The sequence below is a fragment of the Dreissena polymorpha genome, chromosome 2 (assembly GCF_020536995.1).
Source record: "Dreissena polymorpha isolate Duluth1 chromosome 2, UMN_Dpol_1.0, whole genome shotgun sequence".
Taxonomy (NCBI): domain Eukaryota; kingdom Metazoa; phylum Mollusca; class Bivalvia; order Myida; family Dreissenidae; genus Dreissena; species Dreissena polymorpha.
In genome coordinates, this window is record NC_068356.1 from 25,617,484 (window position 1) to 25,638,853 (window position 21,370).

General features: G+C 35.9%; 1 protein-coding gene across 1 annotated transcript in view; it reads right to left on the reverse strand.

The window, feature by feature from the left end:
* Nucleotides 1-21,370, reverse strand: part of LOC127869607 (bone morphogenetic protein 1 homolog) — a 35,258-nt gene that overhangs the window by 5,490 nt on the left and 8,398 nt on the right. The window contains exons 2-7 of the mRNA XM_052412262.1: nucleotides 16,285-16,552; nucleotides 15,112-15,425; nucleotides 13,469-13,589; nucleotides 12,300-12,478; nucleotides 6,957-7,190; nucleotides 3,676-3,903 (exon numbers count right to left, since the gene is read on the reverse strand). Of these exons, the coding sequence (XP_052268222.1) occupies nucleotides 3,676-3,903; nucleotides 6,957-7,190; nucleotides 12,300-12,478; nucleotides 13,469-13,589; nucleotides 15,112-15,425; nucleotides 16,285-16,552 (1,344 nt within the window). The remainder of the gene's footprint in view (nucleotides 1-3,675; nucleotides 3,904-6,956; nucleotides 7,191-12,299; nucleotides 12,479-13,468; nucleotides 13,590-15,111; nucleotides 15,426-16,284; nucleotides 16,553-21,370) is intronic.

Consider the following 21,370-nt stretch of genomic DNA (forward strand, 5'->3'; position numbering starts at 1 on the left):
AAAAAACGCACGCGAACCGTCAGAGCATTTCGGAAGACCGATATCGCGTAAGAACATATCGCCCCCTTTGTTCGCTCGTTATTGATATATATATTTTAATAAAAGAGATTGTCACAATATTGACGACGGATACAACCCCTTCCACCCGACGCCACACGTTTTAATATTAGTCGCGTTCTGAGAAAACTGGGCTTTATGCATGTGCGTAAAGTGTCGTCCCAGATTTGCCTGTGCAGTCCGCACATTTTCTGTAAGGAGGGACTTCCTTAAAACTAAAAATACCATAAAAGCAGAAAGTGTCGTCCCTAATTAGCCTGTGCGTACTGCACAGGCTAATCTGGGATGACACTTTACGCACATGCATTATGCCCAGTTTTCTCAGAACGCGACTCATATGTAGAACGTTACATCACAACTGTGAACCTTTCGCCTCGTTGAGATTTGACCACAGGTTCACGATTTATTTTTATTTATTGTTTTTTTGTTACCGTTTTACAAGTTTATATACCAAATAGTACATTAAGGCTAATTAGAAAAATACTTTAATTCTTTTTTTTTAATAAATAAATCTGATGAATGAATAATGTGACCCCGGAGATGTGTCTAGTTATTACTGAAAGGAAATAATTTTAAGCATATACTAGTATATATTTTAGTGCATTATATACGTATTGGGTAGTCTTTCATTTCGATGTAGATTTATGTAAATATTTAAGAATGAGGGGACTGGGTGATTTACTGGGTGATTTTCGAACAGTCATTAGCGTTTCTAAATGAACGAATTACAAGAACGTGAAGTCACTGTTCCGTCTTTAAAATAGACTTTAAATCATATGTCTCCATGTAAGAAATACACGTCTACATTAGTATACACATTAACCCGTTGTAATTTTGCATTACAATAATCTCAATCTTCCATGAGGATAATATACCTCCATGTAAAAAACATCACCATTTTAGTCTGTTGTACATCTATTAACTTTATTTTATATTTTATTTTCAGTGCAGTGAACATGCAGATAATTAAGTTATTGGTGCATTCCAGAAAACAGTATCAGGTGCTAATCAGGTCTGTAAGCCTAAAAGGCAGTTAATTTGATCACTTAGAATATATTGAGAGTTAATACTTCAGTCAGCACTTTTGTAATAGACCGATACATGCATAGTATTTTGCAATTTTCCACAAATGCGTCATCAGTTGTTCAATAACCGTGTGTAAAACCAGCTTTGATTCACCAAGGCACGTGAAGATTCTACATTAAACGTAAATCTTAACAATTAAGATATTATTTTGCGAAATATATCCAGCACAATACGATGTTGCATACGTAATATTAAACCAGAGAAAATAATCTTCTCATACTTAACAAGTTTATAAAAATTCATGGTTTTATAAAAACAGTCGAAAAAGGAGCTTATTTTTGTTATGCTTAACGTATAGGATGATAAAATTGACAAATTACACCATCCTATTAATAGACCATTGTTTGCAATATTGAGTGCTCTACGTTGAAAAGTGTACGAAAAACGCATGCGGAAAAGTAAGTGTTTACGGACATACGAACAAAGAGACGAACAGACAATAATGATGACTCCAGTATATCATTCCTCTTAACCTCGTAACGGGTGATAGTTAGCCAATAACACACGTACGAGCTGAAGCGGACGTCTAAAGCCGTGTGTTATTGTCTAAGCATCATAATAAAACCATGCATATTGCAGTTTATGTTCGTGGTGTTCAGTTATTTAAGGTGAAAAAAAATACATTTTTAATTGTTTTAGTAACAGCGGTTTGTAATGACACGTAACATATGTAACCATTCCTTGTAAATGAAGAATGACACATCAATACGTTGTCCACGACATGTTTTAGCTTCGGTATACTAGTATAGCTGCTTTGAAACAAACTAGCGTTACAATAATGAAAGCCAATATATCAATCATTAACTGCAATGTCAATGAACTCATCTTTAAAATGTCTAACGAGTGTTTGTTTAAAACAGACAATTTTTGTACACTCGCCCAACAAATTGATTGTCGAAAAAATATTCCAGACTGTGATAAGCGCTACCATTAACAGACTTGTAAACTTTATTTTCTGGTAAGTTTCTGAGCCACAAGTGGATAATAATAACCAACAATGAAGTGCTCATCATGTCTGAGCAGACAAAGCTAATAGATGATCAGTCAAAAGAAACACCTGTTCATTTAAACAAACATATTGAGCTAACAATGAAAATGTCAGTAATAGCCTCTAACGGAACACACATTGACCATAAAGAAACACTAAATTGTGGATTAGTTTGGATAACAAAAAACGAACTTGAACGTAATTGTTACATTTTAAGGACTTAATATTCAGCTTCTGTTCTGTACAGCTAGCAATATGAAGGGGGCTTGCAGTCTAACAAAAAGCACTTAACGCAGCACGTAATGAATGACTATTGGAATCTTGCTTGAAACCGTACGACGCTATGTAATACAATCAAGCGAGACAAAAGAACTATTACTATATGTTTGGAAGTACATATCGAACAAAGTAGTATGTACTACTATGTTTTATAATTTTAGACACGACATAGTAAAACAGTGTACCAATACGTTAAGATATGACATAGTAATGCATCGTACTCATGTGTTTCGACATGACATAGTACGAAAATCTTACCGATGCGTTTAAACATGTCGTGGACAAATTTCGCACAGATATGATTGAACATGACACCGATACGTTTGAATATTTCTAAGGAAAACATCACAACGATAGGTTTGTACATAATATTGTATAAGATCGTTCCGATACTCAACGACAGTACATAGTAAAACACTGTACAAATACGCTTGAACATTAAACATGACATAGTAAATATTGCACCGATATGATTGTGCATGACATAGTCAAGCACCGCATCGATAAGTTTGAATATTTCAAAGGAGAACTTCTCAACAATACGTTTGGTCATAACATTGTATAACATCGTTCCGAAAGCCAATGGCATTAACATCGTAAAACGCCGTACAAACACGCTTTAAAATGACATAGTAATTAACATCCCATCGATACGTTTGGATATATAACATAGTTTAAAATCGAAACGACACGTTTGAACATGACATTGAAAAGCATCGTACCCATGCATAACACAAATTTAACCGATTTATGCCTAGCGTCTAGAAAAAAAGGCATTGGCAAACAGCGTAGACCCAGATGAGACGCCGCATGCTGCGGCGTCTCATCAGGGTCTGCGCTGTTTGCTTAATGGACTTTCTGTAAGAAATATTCTTAATATAGAAATAAATATACTCGACATTCCTAATTTTGGAAATAAATTGATCCAATTTAGAAGGATGGGAGAATCCACTAGGCTTAAATGGGTTAAACAATATACTTATTCGCTTATACAGAACATGATCCGCGCATATACAGCACGTTATAAAACATTATACAAAAACGTTTAGGCAGGACTTAGGGAATCATCGAACCGACACGTTTAGTTGGAAGTAATCACATTGGTCAGGATTGAAGGAAACAGGCTATTACTGTGCATTATTACGTAGGCTACCGTTTTTGTGTTTGGATTGGTGAAATAAGCTCAAATGTTCTCGGAAGTTTGAAAACCGACGCTTTTTAACGACCACGGGAAGACTGACTGAACTACACTACACGCCACCTACCTATAAGTTTGGAGAGGACATAGTGGCCGTCGCGAATCTCCAGGTAGTCCGTGTCGCATGGCTCAGGGCCGCCCGGATGTCCAGTGACAGGGATGTCTAAGGCGGTGATGTTGAGCACGATCTTCTCCCCGTGCGTGGCGCTGATCCGCCAGCGGCAGAGCTCCTCCTTCCCGGGGGTCGGAGAGTGGTAAAAGTGGCCGAGGAACTCCTGTAGGGTCCGGCCGCACGCTACAAGGACACGTGCAGCTCTGATAGCATCGTTATTGTAGACTTTCAGAATCAAATCAATTTTACTGGACCACACAATCATTAACATTTATAGATTATTTAATAAAGATTATAATTAAATTTAACCCATTTATGCCTAGTGGATTCACCCATCCTTCTAAATTGGATCAATTTATTTCCAAAATTAGGGATGTCTATTATATTGATTTCTATATTTAGAATATTTCTTACAGAAGTTCCTTTAAGCAAACAGCGCAGACCCAGATAAGACGCCGCATGACGCGGCGTCTCATCTGGGTCTACGTTGTTTGCCAAGGCCTTTTTCAAGACGCTAATCATAATTGTTTAAAATTGTGTTATGCATGGGCACGATGCTTTTCTATGTAAGACATAATTCTAAAAATATGTTTGCAAAATGAGCTGATATATTTTTGGCATTAAAGTTTGAACTCCTTTTAACTAAACTTAAAGTATATTCGTTTTTTACTTCTGTTTTTCTCAAAATTCACTTTACAGTCACGCAAGCACTTACTAGGGATAAACAGTGATAATTGTTTGAGGTTACTTTATAGACACACAGCTGTGAATTTTTCAACACTCGAGACGGATTTCATACTAAATGCACATTTTGTTTAAGAGTTCATCAAGTCTTGGATTTTGATTAAACAACCACAGACACTTTGCATCACTATCTTGGATTTACAAACGGCGAAAGTTAAGCAATCCCATTATGAACAACGCGTTGTTTATATCATCTGAGATCGCTTAAAGTGTGCGCTAATGAGTTCAAAAACCACTGTTGTTACACCAACAACAGCACTGCTCTGATACCTTAATATTAGATACAGATGTTTGGTAATCATGTTAATACTAAAAACGCTGATATATTTTTATTTCAATAGCTTTTCCAGATATTCGAATTCAATTTGTATGATAGCATGCACGCAGATTGCTGTTTGATGAGGACGCCAGACGCACGGACCCGCCGAACTCCGAGCTGTGCGACTGGGCGATAAAATTTAGCATGCGTAGAGCTACAATATGCTATACAACGCGCCCTTTTCCTCGAAATTAAATCGTTTAAGCATACACTCATAATTCCTAGAAAGTATGTATGATGAAGTTATATCCTGGTTGGAAGAGGCTAAAAATAAAGTGTCTTTATTGAACTTTATGACTTCGTTTTCCTTACCTTTAAAATGTTCAAGACCTAATTTTGTACAATAAATAGCGAGTACATCAAAAGTTCGAGCACCACCATTAAACGCTGTATCGTATGTAAAGGTGCTTAAAATCACCAGGGGATAACCACATGCAACGATCGGAAGATTTACTCCTTTTAAGTGGGTGGAACTTACCTTTGTTAAGTTTTCGTAATGGTTTAATTAATGCATAAAGCCCCAAAATATGCCGAAACAATAAACCTGTTTGTTAATTGCAAATATCTAGAATACGTTTAAGTGCTATCATCACGGTTTATGAACGGCTGCATACTTGTAACGAAGGGACGACGTTCCAGAACGCTGTGCAAACAATCAAACTATCGTAATGAGCAAAATTTCACATGTTCAATGGCACCGTCAAGAGTCGGAAAACCCATCCTTCCATGAATAGTGCATGGTTTTATTAATGATAAATCGACACAACAAATACGAAGCAGATGTTGAGCGGGTAAAAATAATAAAATACATGTTTAAATGGACCTTTTCACAGATTTTGGGATGTATTGAAGTTTGTGATTAAATGCTAAATATATTGATAAATGTAAAAAAAGCTCCAGAAAAAACCTATAATAAAATTGAAACAAGAAAAAAAATAACTCTCAACTGGGCTCGAACCACTGACCCTGAAATCCTGGAGTAAATGGTATACCACTTGTACCATTCGGCCATCCGTGCTTATGCAATGAAGGAGGTATTTTATACTTTATATAAGCGATCTTCGTAGTTTTACATAATATAACGACAACAACAGAGTTCTCCAAATAATTCAATCGTTTCGCGTTGCAACGCTTTATAATGTTCAGGTTTTTAAATCATCAAAATATGCATATATAAATGGCTATTTTAGAGCATGGTAAATGTTCAGAATAACTGTTTTCTCACAAATGTCATAACCAAAACGAAAATTTGCGAATCTGAAACAACTTTTTTAATTTTGTCAATTTACCAAACCGTGAAAAGCCCCTTTAATGTTTGCAGTGGTATTGCTAAAATCTTAAAGGGGCCTTTTTACAGAGTTTGGCGTGTATTGAAGTTTGCCATCAAATGCTTTATATTGATACATGTAAACATTGGATCTAAAAACTCCATTAAAAAAAAAAACAAGAATACAATTAAAAAAAAAACACAAGAAAAAAGTAACCCTCAACTGGGCTCGAACCACTGACCTCTGGAGTCCTGGAGTAAGAGTCTACTGCTTAGACCACTCGACCATCCGTGCTCATACAATGAGGGTTGTATTTTATTTTTTATATAAGCGATCCTCGCAGTTTCACAAAATATAACGACAACAACAGAACTTTCCGAATTATTCAATCGTTTCGCGTTGCAACGCTTTATAATTTTTCGTTTTTTAAATCGTCAAAAGATGCATATATGGATATTTCAGAGCATAGAATGTTCAGTATTACTGTTTCCTCCTCACAAATATCATAACAACGACAATTTGCGAATCTGAAACATTTTTTTTTAATTTGTCAATTTACCAAACCGTGAAAAGGCCCCTCGATCATAAGGTATATATGTGAAAACTCCTGACACGGATCGTACCCTATTTACAGAATTAATTGTGAAAATACCCGTTCATAACCATGGCGTCATACACCTTGAGGTCATATTTGTGTAAGGCGAGTCAGCTGGGAGCAATAATCTGGTTAGAAAATATGCTCTTACAACCGCAAATCGAGTTAACACATGATATTGTGACTTTTATTTTACTAAACTACTTCTTATGTTTAGGCGCATTGAATATTATGAGTTTATGTTAATGATCAATGACATGACATGACCAGCAAACACGAATGCGGGTCAAGTAAGGGTATTCCAACTTACATGGACAATTGTATAACTTGTTCGCTTGTGCGATGTCGCCGGGACTAAGTCTCACGCGCTGGCCAATTTCCGGTCTGACATCCATTTCCGGTTTCTTCCGAGGAAGAATAGTGTCCACGTACGTGGCACGTGCGAACGTGTTTCGTGCATAGTGCATGATGCTGCCGTAATCGTATTCCTCTCCGAGTGAGAACACTTCATTGGAAGTCAGTTTATTGAAGTTGTACTGTTGTCCTGGAAAAAAACGACCTCATTATATGAGCCGCGCTCTGAGAAAACTGAGCTTAGTACGTGTGCGTAAAATGTCGTCCCTGATTTGTCTGTGCAGTCCTTGCAGGCTATCCAGGGACAGCACATTCCGCTTTTACAGATTTAGTCGTTTAAGGGAAGTCTCTTCCAAACGAAAATCCAGTTTGGCGGAAAGTGTCGTCCCTGATTAGCCTTGGCGGAAAGTGTCGTCCCTGATTAGCCTTTGTGGACTAAACAGGTTAATCTGGGTGTATAGTTTACGCACATGCATTAAGCGAAGTTTTAACAGACCGCTCATATAAGTAAATGTATCATTATAAAGCGGTTATACTATTGTTATAAAGTGGATGAATGTTCGGCATAAAACATAGTAATGTAATCAACAATTGCCATAGGTTTCATTGTATGTAATCATTTTGAACATGTTCTAAGAAAATCTCATTGGATGCATAACGGCATGGCATACAATGATGACGCCTATTAACTCCAGTCCATAAGTGTTAGTGGTTCGTTACATTCACTCGGCAAACCAAAACCAATGAAATACCACTTTTATACGTTGTAAAATAACGTGAAGCAGACATAGGTTCATATAGAAATGTGTTCATTTATATATGCGACCGAAAATACCCCGTCATGTGTGTCTCATATTGAACAGGTTGAGTGCGTATTTCTTGTGGAAACGACCTGCTGTTAACGGAGGAGTGTGTGATAAGATAACAAACAATAGTGGATTGTTGACGGGAAGGAAGAAATATGGAAATTACGCAACAATATACGATAATGTAATCATAGATCATAAAAGCCAATATAGTGTTGGTATGATTCATTTAAACCTACACGAGTATACTGTTATATGAGTAATGTCGTTCGAACATGTTTTATATCATTTGTCCCCATAGAGGCTGGGAATTACAAGTCAACGAATTTTCCTTTCCTTTACGCTTTAAACAGCTGTGGTGCGGTATATACCTCATATAAATCATGGGCGAGAGGAAAGCATAACATTTCTAATTGTTGTAGGATGATATTTTAAATAAATTTAAATAATCCGTCACATCATAAGATGTTATGGTGCAACGCTATAAGTTTTATGCCGGTGAAATGGTGAATAATGTAAACACAAGCCTTAACCGGATTATCTGAACGCTGACGTAAGCGGAAAAACATCAGAAAGAATATAACATACAATCCCGTATTCTCCCCCGCCTGAAGTATCTCGGAATCATACACCTATCGTATGCCAGCTGTAATAAAACACGATGAGCATAATTGGAATGACAGAGGAAGGACGATTACGCATGATGTTTTGACAGAACGACGGACTAAGATATCAATAATATGCCATGGTTTCTCATCGTTTCATCGAAAACGCCTAAATGAAGAGTCGGTCTACCAACTACTTGCTTGCTTCATCATATCAATTTTACATCTTCTTACCCATTACTTTTCAATATTTTATTGCTGTTTTTTATTTGCATGGAGTTACGTGAAGCCACGGAGCGTATATTGTCATCTAGAGTCCATAGGCGCTCGATGGCAATGTTTTATTTATTTATTTGTAAATATTTTTGTAGTTACCCGTTTTTTATTGTAATGCATACACATACTAAATCAATAAAAATCTTCCGACAAAACGTCTTCTTAAAAAAAAGATAGTTCGACTATGTACATAGATATTGACAAGGTGAGACACTCGCCATTTTCTGAACTAACGGAATGCGTCCTTATCCACAATGTGTCAACGTTCTTTCAGATAACGTAGTGACGTCACCATCTATGTATAGAATGTCCTTATCCATAATTAAATCGCTGTCATCCCGCTCGCTTATTAAAATGCGCGCGCAGGCCGGGAACCTCGCTCTTTCTCTATCTACTTTCAGTTTCAACAGAAACATCCACAGACGATGTGATAAATCTCTGTAACTATTGTTTCACTCACTTAATGATGTAATCAACAAAATATGTTGTAAATTGCATATACATGAATCATTCCTTAATATTAAATATTTAATATTTGGACTCATTCTTTCAATTCGAGGACTCATAGATTTGCAAGTTATCGAGTCCCAGGACTCAGATGAGAAAATTAGTAAAACTATCACTGCATAATGCATCTTTTATTGCTTAAATCGATTTCGCTTTGTATGCCCTTTATGAATGGGTATGATTATGTGGGTCTGTATGTGCAAAATATTGCATTGATTTTCGCTTAAAGTTGACGCTTTTACATTGGCATATGTAAGGAACATAATTATTTAGTATATTGTGACCAAAAGTCAAAACAAGTCAACAGTGTGAGCAGTTATAAAACAAGGTCGGCGTAACGGGTATGATGGGGGAAGGATAATAATGTATGATGTTATGGTGGAATGGCGGACCTAGACAGTGTCTTTTTCTCATTTGAAAACCCCGCAATTTACAAGTGTCTCTTTTTACTTTTTTTTATTTAACCTATACACTAAGTTAAACGATAACTAGAACTATGATTATTTAAAGCTTGTTATTTATCATGCATTGCTAAATAATTTAATGATCGTGTTGCAAATTAACCTAAAATGGACAAAAATATATCATATGTTTTGATGCTTGAATAGTTTAAATATCACGTATACAAATAAGGGTATCCGAAATTGCATATTTTAATATTAAGTTTCACAACAAAACACAATCCTAATTAAGGTCTAATATCGCTCTTGAATGTTTTTTTATACAAAAACAACAACTTATTATCACCGTAAACAAGTGTGGTTTTCTTGTTGTTGTTGTAATTATTGTTGTATCAAGAATGTCATCACCATAAAATCTGAAAAGAGCAATGCGGACCTCACGAACTCATTTTACTGTAGACTATCCACATTACATCGTATATTATTATATACACTAACAGCGGAAACACAGATTTCTTCAAGTACCTCGAAAGTGCAAAAGAGGTATAATTTTATTGAAATTAACGACTCTAAGGAAAAAGCCATTATGTGATTTTTAACCTCGAAGAACATCCACATGTGTTCTGCAGTGGATCGCATTTTCGGTTACACATGCGCATCAATTGAACACGGTAAGAAACCAATAACTTCACCTTACAGATGAGTTCACTGACTTTGGGTGGGTAATGAAAACATGATCAGATATGTAATTTCAGTTCTCTACAGTTTATTTAGTTGTTCAGCTATTAATATACCAGTTTCATAGTTATTCTTTGATCGTGTATGGGCGGAATGATGTATTATTCATTGTGTATCGTTTTTGTTTGAGCTAATAAATTGCAAAACAATGGCATATGTTCTCATGAGAAAGCTTCTTAACCTTGTGATGTGTAATTAAGTATACAATGCTTGAACATTCGTCCGGATGCATGAATAAAAGAATAACTAAAGTATTGTAGTAAAATGAACACGGTATGCATAATTAATTGATACAAATGTTACAAATATAAAAATCGTTGAATAGAAAAACGATTGATTTTTAACAAGCGTGTTGTTTTCGTCTCTTCATTTTTTATTTGTCAATAAGGCACGGACGTCTATCACAGCATACGTCTATAGTACTGTCAATAACATTGTTGTTTTTGTGAATTGGGTGAAATTTGCTGCCCATAGCACACGTATAAAGGCTTGGCTACCACAGCTTTACTCAATTACTATTACTCAACCTAATGTGGGTCTGTCACATGGTTTAAGCATTCATGAACGCACTAATCTTCAGGACGCCTGTCCAGAACACATGCCCAAACAGCGACCACGCGTCTCGATCAAAATCAGATGCCAAATTAAGATGAAGAAAATGAACACGTCATTGGGCAGCAACGTCATAAAATGAGCAAGTCCTCTCATGAAAGCTAGAAATCGGCCTCATAAATGAATTCTCTTGGACATGTGGCGCTCCAGTTATGGCTTCTTAACACGGTTTACAATACATTATTGTCAAACATATATCGTTTCATAAAAGTAACTGAGTGGATTCAGATAATTATGGTAATAACGTGATAGTCAAGATGGCGACGTCCATGCCGAGGCAGGTATATTTCGCCGTTTTATACCCTTTATTACTTGATAAACTTTTTAATGCCGCTCACTTTCCAGCCATATCAGCAAGAAAGTTACAAGCGTTTTATACGATTTCTGACGCCGAGCGGGTACCGAAATCCCCCATGTTATAACGTATAAAAGTGATATTAATAATATTAAACATTGCTTAAGGGACATTTATCAATCATGATAATTGAAAGTGCAGAACAACAAAACGGTGGGTTTTTCTAAAATTAGACACATACAATAGTTTTCACTTGTTTCTCACATGAAACGCGATTTATCACATTGATTTCGTTAAGTAACGCAAATACCAATATTCCCTATTATTTTACATATACACGTGAAACAATTCATACTTAATATTGCTTAAATGACATCTTCAGTGTCTGAAATAAATTGATTTGCTATAAGGGGGATTTGTAAATTTTGGTAATACTGCACATTGAAGCTTCCAGTCGCACTTGTCAAGGCAACATTTCCGTGTTGGAAATTGATTTATTGATCGCTGTTTGGTCGATCGATATTTATATAAGAATATGATTGACAATTGGCAAGATGTCAATTGTTGTAGGGAAAATAAGCGGGTGTAATTTCATTGTAAATAAAGTCCTAAAGTAAGTCCTAAATAAACTCGCGATATATTGTAAAAATGCTTTTAAAATGAGAACTGATGCTTTGAATGCAAACGTTGAGAAATATAATGGCCTACGTGTATTTTTAACACCTTATTATTTACTGTCACTTTCGCATTACTATGCATGTGCTTATTTCTTATATATTGTCAGTTTTGTATATGGAACGAAGACCTGGAAATGTTCAAGTTATATAAATAAACTTTCTTTTCTGTTCGGTTAATAAAGATCTGGTATATACATTATTGCATAATTTTATAAAAACAAAATCATATTTTACATAATTATCTTTTAATTAAGGACATGCTGGCAATATTATAAAGCCAAATTAATTCTTAGCTTCCAATGATTTGTTTTATTTAACACAAAAAGAGTTTTATGGCTATTAAGGCAAACATAACTGAATATAAAGTACTGGTAATTCCTACCTGGCATGATATTTTTGTAAATGATTTTCACGTGGTCGTCCCTGTCAGGCCGCGTGTGCTCGTGCCAGAAGCCTATCACGTGACCAAGCTCGTGCACGACGATGCCGAACTTGTCGCAGTTCTTGCCGATACTGATCGCTTGGTTACCGTTGCCCCGCTTACCAACGAACGAACAGCAACTGGAAACAGCGATAGTTTTAACCATGGAGATATCATTAAATGGCGTACAAGGAAGTACTTGACGTGTGTAGGATTAACATATTAATATCTGGTAATGTAATCAATGCATGTTACAATGAATGTCAATTAAGAAATCAATATTATTTTTTTCACATGACAAAGGCTTATTACCATTAGAATAAAAACACGAGCTGACATACACGTACGGCTATTTTTACGAAGTCTTTGTGTATCTTTCGGTTCCAGGAAAATGATTCCTGAGGACCACGATGGTCTTGAGTTCTCACCTTAGTGTATTGACGACAATTGGTGAAGACTTTAAGATTTTAATTAGTGTTTGACCATACTTGATCCAGAATAAAAGATGGCATTCATATGGTAAACATTATTTTTTCTTACCAAGTTGCATCAAGACTGAGTCACAAATGTGGTCCCAGAAGGGTAACGAGTTTGTTTTTAGATTTGGGGACCTTATATTGTATTTATACGCATATGACCCAGATTTAGACTGGGTCTTGGTATTGTCAATATGCAGATTTAGTCCACATAAACATTCTAACCATTGTTCATTAAGATTGAGTTATAAATGTGGCCTTTAGATTGGTAACACGTTCTTTCTAAGATTTGACCTTGTGATTCGGCCTAGATATTGTCTAAATAAACATTCATAATTGTTATCATGAGTGATTGGCTGGAAAATGTGACCTCTAAAGCGGTAACGAGCTTAGACTTGACGACGCACACCGCACAAAGGATAACGCACACCGCAGACCGGACGACGCCGGACGCCGGACATAAGGAGATCCAAATTGCTCACATTGAGCTCTTTGTGAAAAGGTAGGCTAAATATGCATGGTTTGCATATTGCTATTTATAAGATTCGGTGTGTTTTAATAAAGAGTCTGTGACGGGTTTCTATAAAACTACATTGGGGTGAGAAATTGGTTAGGGGTTTATGTGAAGAAAACTGTCCTGGTGGTGCCACCTACCCACAAGGTCGCTCCGTAAACACGATGTAGTTCTGATGTTCCACGGTGCGCTCGACAAATGTGACGCACGTGTAGTTCTCCCAGTGACGCATCGCCAGCTTGAAAAGCGCCTTGTGCGCACCTATACGACATTATTACGTCACCAGTGAGAAATGCAGAACACAGGTTACAACATATTCGCGCGTTGTTAATATTTTGTTATCCTATATTAATGATGTTTATCGATCATGTGATTTCTGCACTTTTTGTCATAAAAAACTGATAGAGATAAATATAAACAGTACAACTTGACGTCAAAAGTGTGTTCTCATATGCAAACTTCAATTACATTAGGAAATCCGTCAATGATAATGAACTGCGATATTGTTTTTATTCATAATGTCATTTCTATAAGCCGATTCGTTATTTAGAGAAAAACAAAACAGTCACTCTGACGTCAAATGCTCTTACTAATTTAGTACAGCGGGCGTTCTGTAATAAACGTAAAATGAAATCTTCCAAAGGTACGACTTGATTATAGATACATACTGATTCGGTTAATGCATCTATTTAGCCTTAATGTTATAGGTTATTCGTAGCAGGAAAGCGTATTCCGGAAACTGTGAAATCACGTCTAATATTTGAGATGCGGTATGAAAACAGATTTCGCGTAATGATGGCGGGATTTACGTTCAATTATGGGCGAAAAATCATCTTGGAACGGGGTAATAAGTGTTGATCAAAACTGAAATTAAAACTGCAGGATTCCGTGAAACAATTTTCCAGCGTTGTATGGCTCTGTCAAAGATCCAAGGGAGAGATAAAAATGTGGCGTAAACATTTCCGAGGTTCTAAGAAAAACGAAATTAAATTCATATCAATCTGCAATCACCCCAGGAAGCTCAAGTAATTCATGTATCGTTTACGTTTAACAGGTATTAACTATATATAAATATCGCTTTATTATACATGGTGAGTTTGTCTGGTATTGACAGGAGGAAAAATAAACAACCTTACTATAATTATATAAATATTCCGTATTCTTTCTTAAAGGGATCTTTTCACGCTTTGGTAAATTGACAAAATTGAAAAAAGTTGTTTCAGATTCGCAAATTTTCGTGTTAGTTATGATATTTGTGAGGAAACAGTAATACTGAACATTAACTATGCTCTAATATAGCCATTATATGCATCTTTTGACGATTATAAAACCTAAAAATTATAAAGCGTTGCAACGCGAAACGATTAAATAATTTGGAGAGTTCTGTTTTTGTCGTTAAATTTTGTATAACTACGAAGATTGCTTATATAAGGTATAAAATACGAGACCTATGTATACTCGGCGGAATAGCTCAGTAGGCTAAAGCGTTTTTACTTCAGGACTCTGGCAGGACTCCAGGGGTTACTGGTTCGAAACCTGCTCCGGGCAATGTTCTTTTCCTTTTTTTAATTTTATTCTTGATTTTTTACTGGAGCTTTTACGATCCAATGTTTACATTTATCAATAAAAAGCATTTAATACATAAGTTAAAAAATGCCAAAATCTGTGAAAAGGCCCCTTTAATGTTAGTAATTAAACGCCTAACTAATTTTAAAAGAATAACAGACTATGGTTTTGTTATCATTTTTTTCGCTGGTATAGAACGTCTATTTATGTACCTTACCACTAAAATTAGCCTCTATTTCGTACGGTATAACTCCGTAGTCCCAGATTCTCTCCGGGCGCGCGGTTGCTGCCCGTTTGTTTCTTGCCACCATTTTGTCTCGCGCATCAATTCCCTTTAGCAAATGCCCCTTCTTATGCTCTTTCCGTTTTTCTCGTTTTTCTTTACGTGCCATTTCCCGTTTAAGTTGTTTCATCTTTTGTTTCTTTTCCCTTTTGAGGCGTCTTTCTTCTTCCTTACGTTGACGTATTTGTTCGCGTTCTAAGTTACGTTTAGCCTTTTCTTTCTTACGTAGTTCTCGACACGTGTGGTCACTATAAAGGAATAGAAAAACCCGCCTTAAGTAATCGTATCTGATTGTAAAAGATATGATGTTTAACCATCTGAATTAAATATTTTTGCATAAATTACATAAACGTATTTGAATAAATTCATAATTTATTGATTATTTTCATATATAATACACTGAAATTGTCCATTTAATAACTACAGACAGCTACTGGAAAGTGTTGGCGGCCTCCTCAAAATGTCTCTATTTACCCCAGACGCATTGGAATGCTAGAGACAAAAACAGACAACCCAAGTGCAGTTGTTTACACTCACAATTTTAACGATAAATACATTTGCATAAACCCAGTTTTACGACTGATGAAGGTAAACGAGCACTGGATTTTCTTCAAGGTATCTATTTTGCAGCAGACGAGATTGCCAGAAGACAACAAGCGCGCGAAGTACCAGCGTGATACCTGGTTCTCTAGGGTGATTTTACCACTAGAATTCAGCTCGGAACCAGAATCTGACATTAATCAGCACGAGACATTGGATGTTTGTTTTACAATTCTGCATATGGGATCTCAGTTGCTCCAGACATCAACACTTAATTAGGTTTACAGATGGGATGACGGTGATTACTCCAAACATTAATGTAAATGGATGCAGAAAATATAACTTTTTATGAAAGCCTTTTTCGGAGACAAAGCTCGATTGTAATAAGTTGTTTATTTCGGTTAACATAAATGAACATCACGTCGTGGTGTTCTTATTGACAAATTCATGGAACTCATATCGCTATCTTGAAGTATTGGTATGTACATGTACATTGAATATTGATTAAAAAGGATTTTATCTACAACATCTCTTGCATGCAAGTAAATTGATAGAAGCAACACTTACCCTTTCTCACAGTTTTGTCTTGATTTTTTATTATCCTTATTGAGATTTTTTTGCAATTTTTTATCCGTATTGTCTTTAACACTTGTTTCTTTGTCGACGAGGTCATCATACTTCGTGAAAGGCCCTTTCTGCGATGGCCCGTGCATGGTGGAGGGGTCCTCGATCTGTAGCTCGTATATGGAGGTTCCCATCTTTTCCTCAAGGTAGCCGTGGGGCTTAAACTCCTTATACTCCTCCTCGGAGAGCGCTATATCGCCTATGAATCCGTCTGAAATGAGACACATGAACCCGTTTGATATGATAATCAAGAAGTGTATCTGGTTAAAATGAGAACCAAAAAGTGTACCCGTCTGAAATGACAAACAAGTAGTAACCCGTCTGAATGTGAAACAGTTGCCCGTCTGAAATGAGTAATATGCTCCCGTCTTATACAAAAAAACAACAAGTACCTGTCTGAAATGACAAACATGTACCAATCAGAAGCGAGAAACATGCAGTGTACCCGTCTGAAATGAGAACCACATAGTGTTCTCGTCTTAAATGGGGAAAAAAGTAATGTTCCCATCTGAAAAGAGAAACATGTTTCGTACCCGTCTGAATTGAGACACAGGCAGTGTACCCTTCTGAAATGAGAAACAAGCAATGTACCCGTCTGAAATGAGAAACACGTAGTGTACACGTGTGATTCGGAAATATTAACCCGTCTACAGAAACAGCAAGTGTACCCGGCTGATAAGAGAAACATGAAGTGTACCCGTCTAATTTGGCAACATGAACCAGTCTGTACTGAGAAACAAGTAGTGTATCCGGCTGACATTAGAAACAATACCCGTCTGCAATGAGAAACGTAAACCCGTCTGAAACGACAAACATCTCAATGAAATGGGAAACAAGTATTTACCCGTCTGAATGGGAAACAGTTACACGTCTAAAATAACATGTACCCGTCTAAAATGAGAAACAATAAATGCATCCGTCTGAAATGAGAAACGTGTATCCGTCTAAAACAAGAAATATTTACCCGTCTGAAATGGGAAACAAGTAGTGTACCCGTGTGAATGGGAAACATGTACCCGTCTAAAATGAGAAACATAAATTGCCGTTTAAAAATGAGTATCACGAAGACCCGTCGCAAATTAGACACGTGCTGCGTAACCTTCTGAAATGATAAACATGTAGTGTTCCCATTAAGGGTGATCAAACATGCAGTGTACCCGTCTGAAATTTGTAAACATAAAAGTCTAATATGATAACAGATGCAATATACCTGTCTAAAATGATTAAACATGCGTGGCACCCGTCACAAATTATAAAACATGTACTGAACCCGTCTAAAATGATGTGCATGATGCTGCGTGAAAATTAGAAGCATTAATACAGAAATAAGACAGAAAGAAGAAACGTTTAAAACATCTATTTTATCCGTCTGAAATGACAAAACATATACCCAAAGTACATGCATTATAGATTGGACAAGTATGCACGTGTACTCCTATAGGTTATGGAGAGCCGGTGGATGCATATATTACATGTGATTAAATGACAATAAAACAATCAAAACGACTGTGGAAAAGCGTGTACTAAATAAGACGACTAACTTTATATTATTAATTTAAACAAGAGATTTTATTTTATTTTTTATACCACATTTATATAGCGCCCTTTTCATACTCGAGATGTGCGTTCAAAGGCGCTTTACAGTTTTTCAGAATGAGGACGCAATACATCAAAATCAGCGTAAGTCCGGCCTGGCATGTCGACTGCAGATGAAATATCTCAAATTAAATTATGGGGCATTTTAATTTTGACAGATAACAATGTGCTCGTTTACATAGCATCCATTCTTAAATAACTCAGGTTATTAGCTAATTTAATAAATTCTGACAGGTCAGCAGTTTTTAAAAGAAACAAGTTGTTAGACGATACAAATCACATCTGGCACACTAACCTGTGCATGCACTACTGTAGCAGGATGGCAAAATTAACGTGTAGATTGTATAAATTATACTAATTTTGCAGAGGCTACACGATGATTAAACATGTTCAGTTATTAAATGTTTATTTTACGCATGTTCTTTTGCATCAGTCTGGCAAATTGGTTATGAAAATGTTAACGCTCACGATGTAAGTGTTAACATAGTGAACAAAAGGAGATGCTTGAGGAGAATTTTAATGCTGTTGCAGACGATTCGATTCTGCTGGTGTTGATGATGTTGCTGCTGCTGATAATTGTGTTTGTATTGTTGATTATGACATCGACGATGTCTATGTTGATGTAGATGGAATTGAAAATTAATTAATAACAATGATTATGATTATACATGGATATGAAATGATGAGTATCATGATGATTATCAAAATGATGAGGAAATTAAAAAAATCTCTTTTTATAAGTCAACTGGGTAAATCTTTACTTACTGACGCCTTTAAATGTTAAACACGCATGCCTTCACCGCAAGGTTGTGCGCATTCATATTTAAGAAGTGATATCTGATCATATGGGTACATCAATGAGGAGGCGGATTGTTGGTGCAAACTCATTTAATACAAGTATCAATGCGCACGTAACGGGTGTTTACATTGAGTCGACGTGACGTCATTTGCATCTTCATCCCGTAAAGCCAAGCCAAAGCTACCACCCGTAATTGATATTCATTATAGGGCTTGGTTTGTCATATATCGCTCCACGTTTAGACATTATCTTAACATTAAATTTAAAACGGCCTTAGTGCAATTGAATGTATCGTTTGTGTGAATTCGTTATATATATATATACCGGTACATGTGAATATAAATCAATGTAAACGCATGCTTGCCACCAATGTGCAGTTCACGAAGATGATCCGGAGATTACCTTAGTACAAACGCATTAATTCAAAATGTAAATTTGAATGCATTTGTATGCATTGATGGGTTTATGACAATTTAATATTTTATCACATGTAAATTGATTCCATGTATCTACGGACTCCGCATCATTGGGGTCGAGGGTGGGTTGGGTGCTTGAGTTGTATCACCTTGCGTCGATTGTATTAGGTTTTGTCGATGTCATACACGGCTTTTCACACACTAACAATATATTGGATGTTTCAAAACACAAGTGATAAATTCTAAAATGGTATCAAGCCACAGGTTCACCAAAAGTATTTACGTATACGCGTTAAAGAAATTGACCTTACAATGTGATTTTGAATGCGGGGTTGGACTCGGTGTAGCCGAAATTACCGCTTTTCATTACCGACTTGCACATAATGCAGGGCGCATGGTCTTCAGTCTGATACTAGCCGGTCAAACGACATGTATCAAACCATTTTACGTAGGGGTTTGAAAAACGCTTATGTTGGTTTGGAAGATCAATTTAAATGAGCTTTGGAATAACTAATGGCAAAGTTAACTAGTTGCATGTTAAGTTCACATAAATACATGTACTGTAATAATTACCTCTTGTTTCATTTAGAACAAGAAGCTTTCAAAAACAGTGTGTTAATTGTTGCCGAAAAGGTAGAGTTAGTCGGAATTTGCACTTGCGAACAGAAGTTTCTTTTAAATGTCCTTTTAAACAAAGGCAAATAACTACTTAAACGCTAATGCTATAGCGAAACACTGCCAATTTGCGTTCTATCACTTGAAGATAATTATTCTGAAACAGGTTGACGAAAATCGCATTCAAAATGTAGCAGGAGTTGCGTAGAGAAGCTTTTACGTGTAATTCAAAAAGTCCTTGAAAAAACTGCTTTCAATATAACTCAATCGTGAAAAATTCACATTATGTGCTATAGAATATTGTGCAAAAATGACGAAAAGTCGCATACAAAGAGAAGTTGGCATTGCGCTCAGAACCTTTACTTGTGATTTTAAACAAACTCCTTAAAAATAACGCCATCGCGAAACCTTGAAAATATGGATATATAATTATTATAAAATATATATATATATATTATTTTTTTTAATCGCACGAACAAGTTCTGCATTAAAGCTATTGTGACGGACGCAAGAATGCACGCACGCATACACGGGCGGAATGACGCCTACCAGCTTTATATTCATTCGACTTTCGGAGGTAGGTAATTCAATCAGTAATCCGCAAAATGTTAAATGTTGACAGTTTTGTATTCGGTTATTATTTTGACATATAAATGGGCATTCGACTGAGGCCTCAACCCATAACTGTAGCATATACGTCTTGTTTTCGTCAACATTTTATATAACTGTAGCATATACGTCTTGTTTTGGTCAATATTTTATATAACTGTAGCATATACGTCTTGTTTCCGTCAACATTTTATATAACTGTAGCATATACCTCTTGTTTTCGTCAACATTTTATATAACTGTAGCATATACGTCTTGTTTTCGTCAACATTTTATATAACTGTAGCATATACGTCTTGTTTTCGTCAATATTTTATATAACTGTAGCATATACGTCTTGTTTCCGTCAACATTTTATATAACTGTAGCATATACCTCTTGTTTTCGTCAACATTTTATATAACTGTAGCATATACGTCTTGTTTTCGTCAACATTTTATATAACTGTAGCATATACGTCTTGTTTTCGTCAATATTTTATATAACTGTAGCATATACCTCTTGTTTTCGTCAACAATTTATATAACTGTAGCATATACGTCTTGTTTTCGTCAACATTTTATATAACTGTAGCATATACGTCTTGTTTTCGTCAACATTTTATATAACTGTAGCATATACCTCTTGTTTCCGTCAATATTTTATATAACTGTAGCATATACGTCTCGTTTCTGTCAATATTTTATATAACTGTAGCATATACGTCTTGTTTTCGTCAATATTTTATATAACTGTAGCCTATACGTCTTGTTTCCGTCAACATTTTATATAACTGTAGCATATACGTCTTGTTTCCGTCAACATTTTATATAACTGTAGCATATACGTCTTGTTTTCGTCAACATTTTATATAACTGTAGCATATACGTCTTGTTTCCGTCAACATTTTATATAACTGTAGCATATACGTCTTGTTTTCGTCAACATTTTATATAACTGTAGCATATACGTCTTGTTTTCGTCAATATTTTATATAACTGTAGCATATACCTCT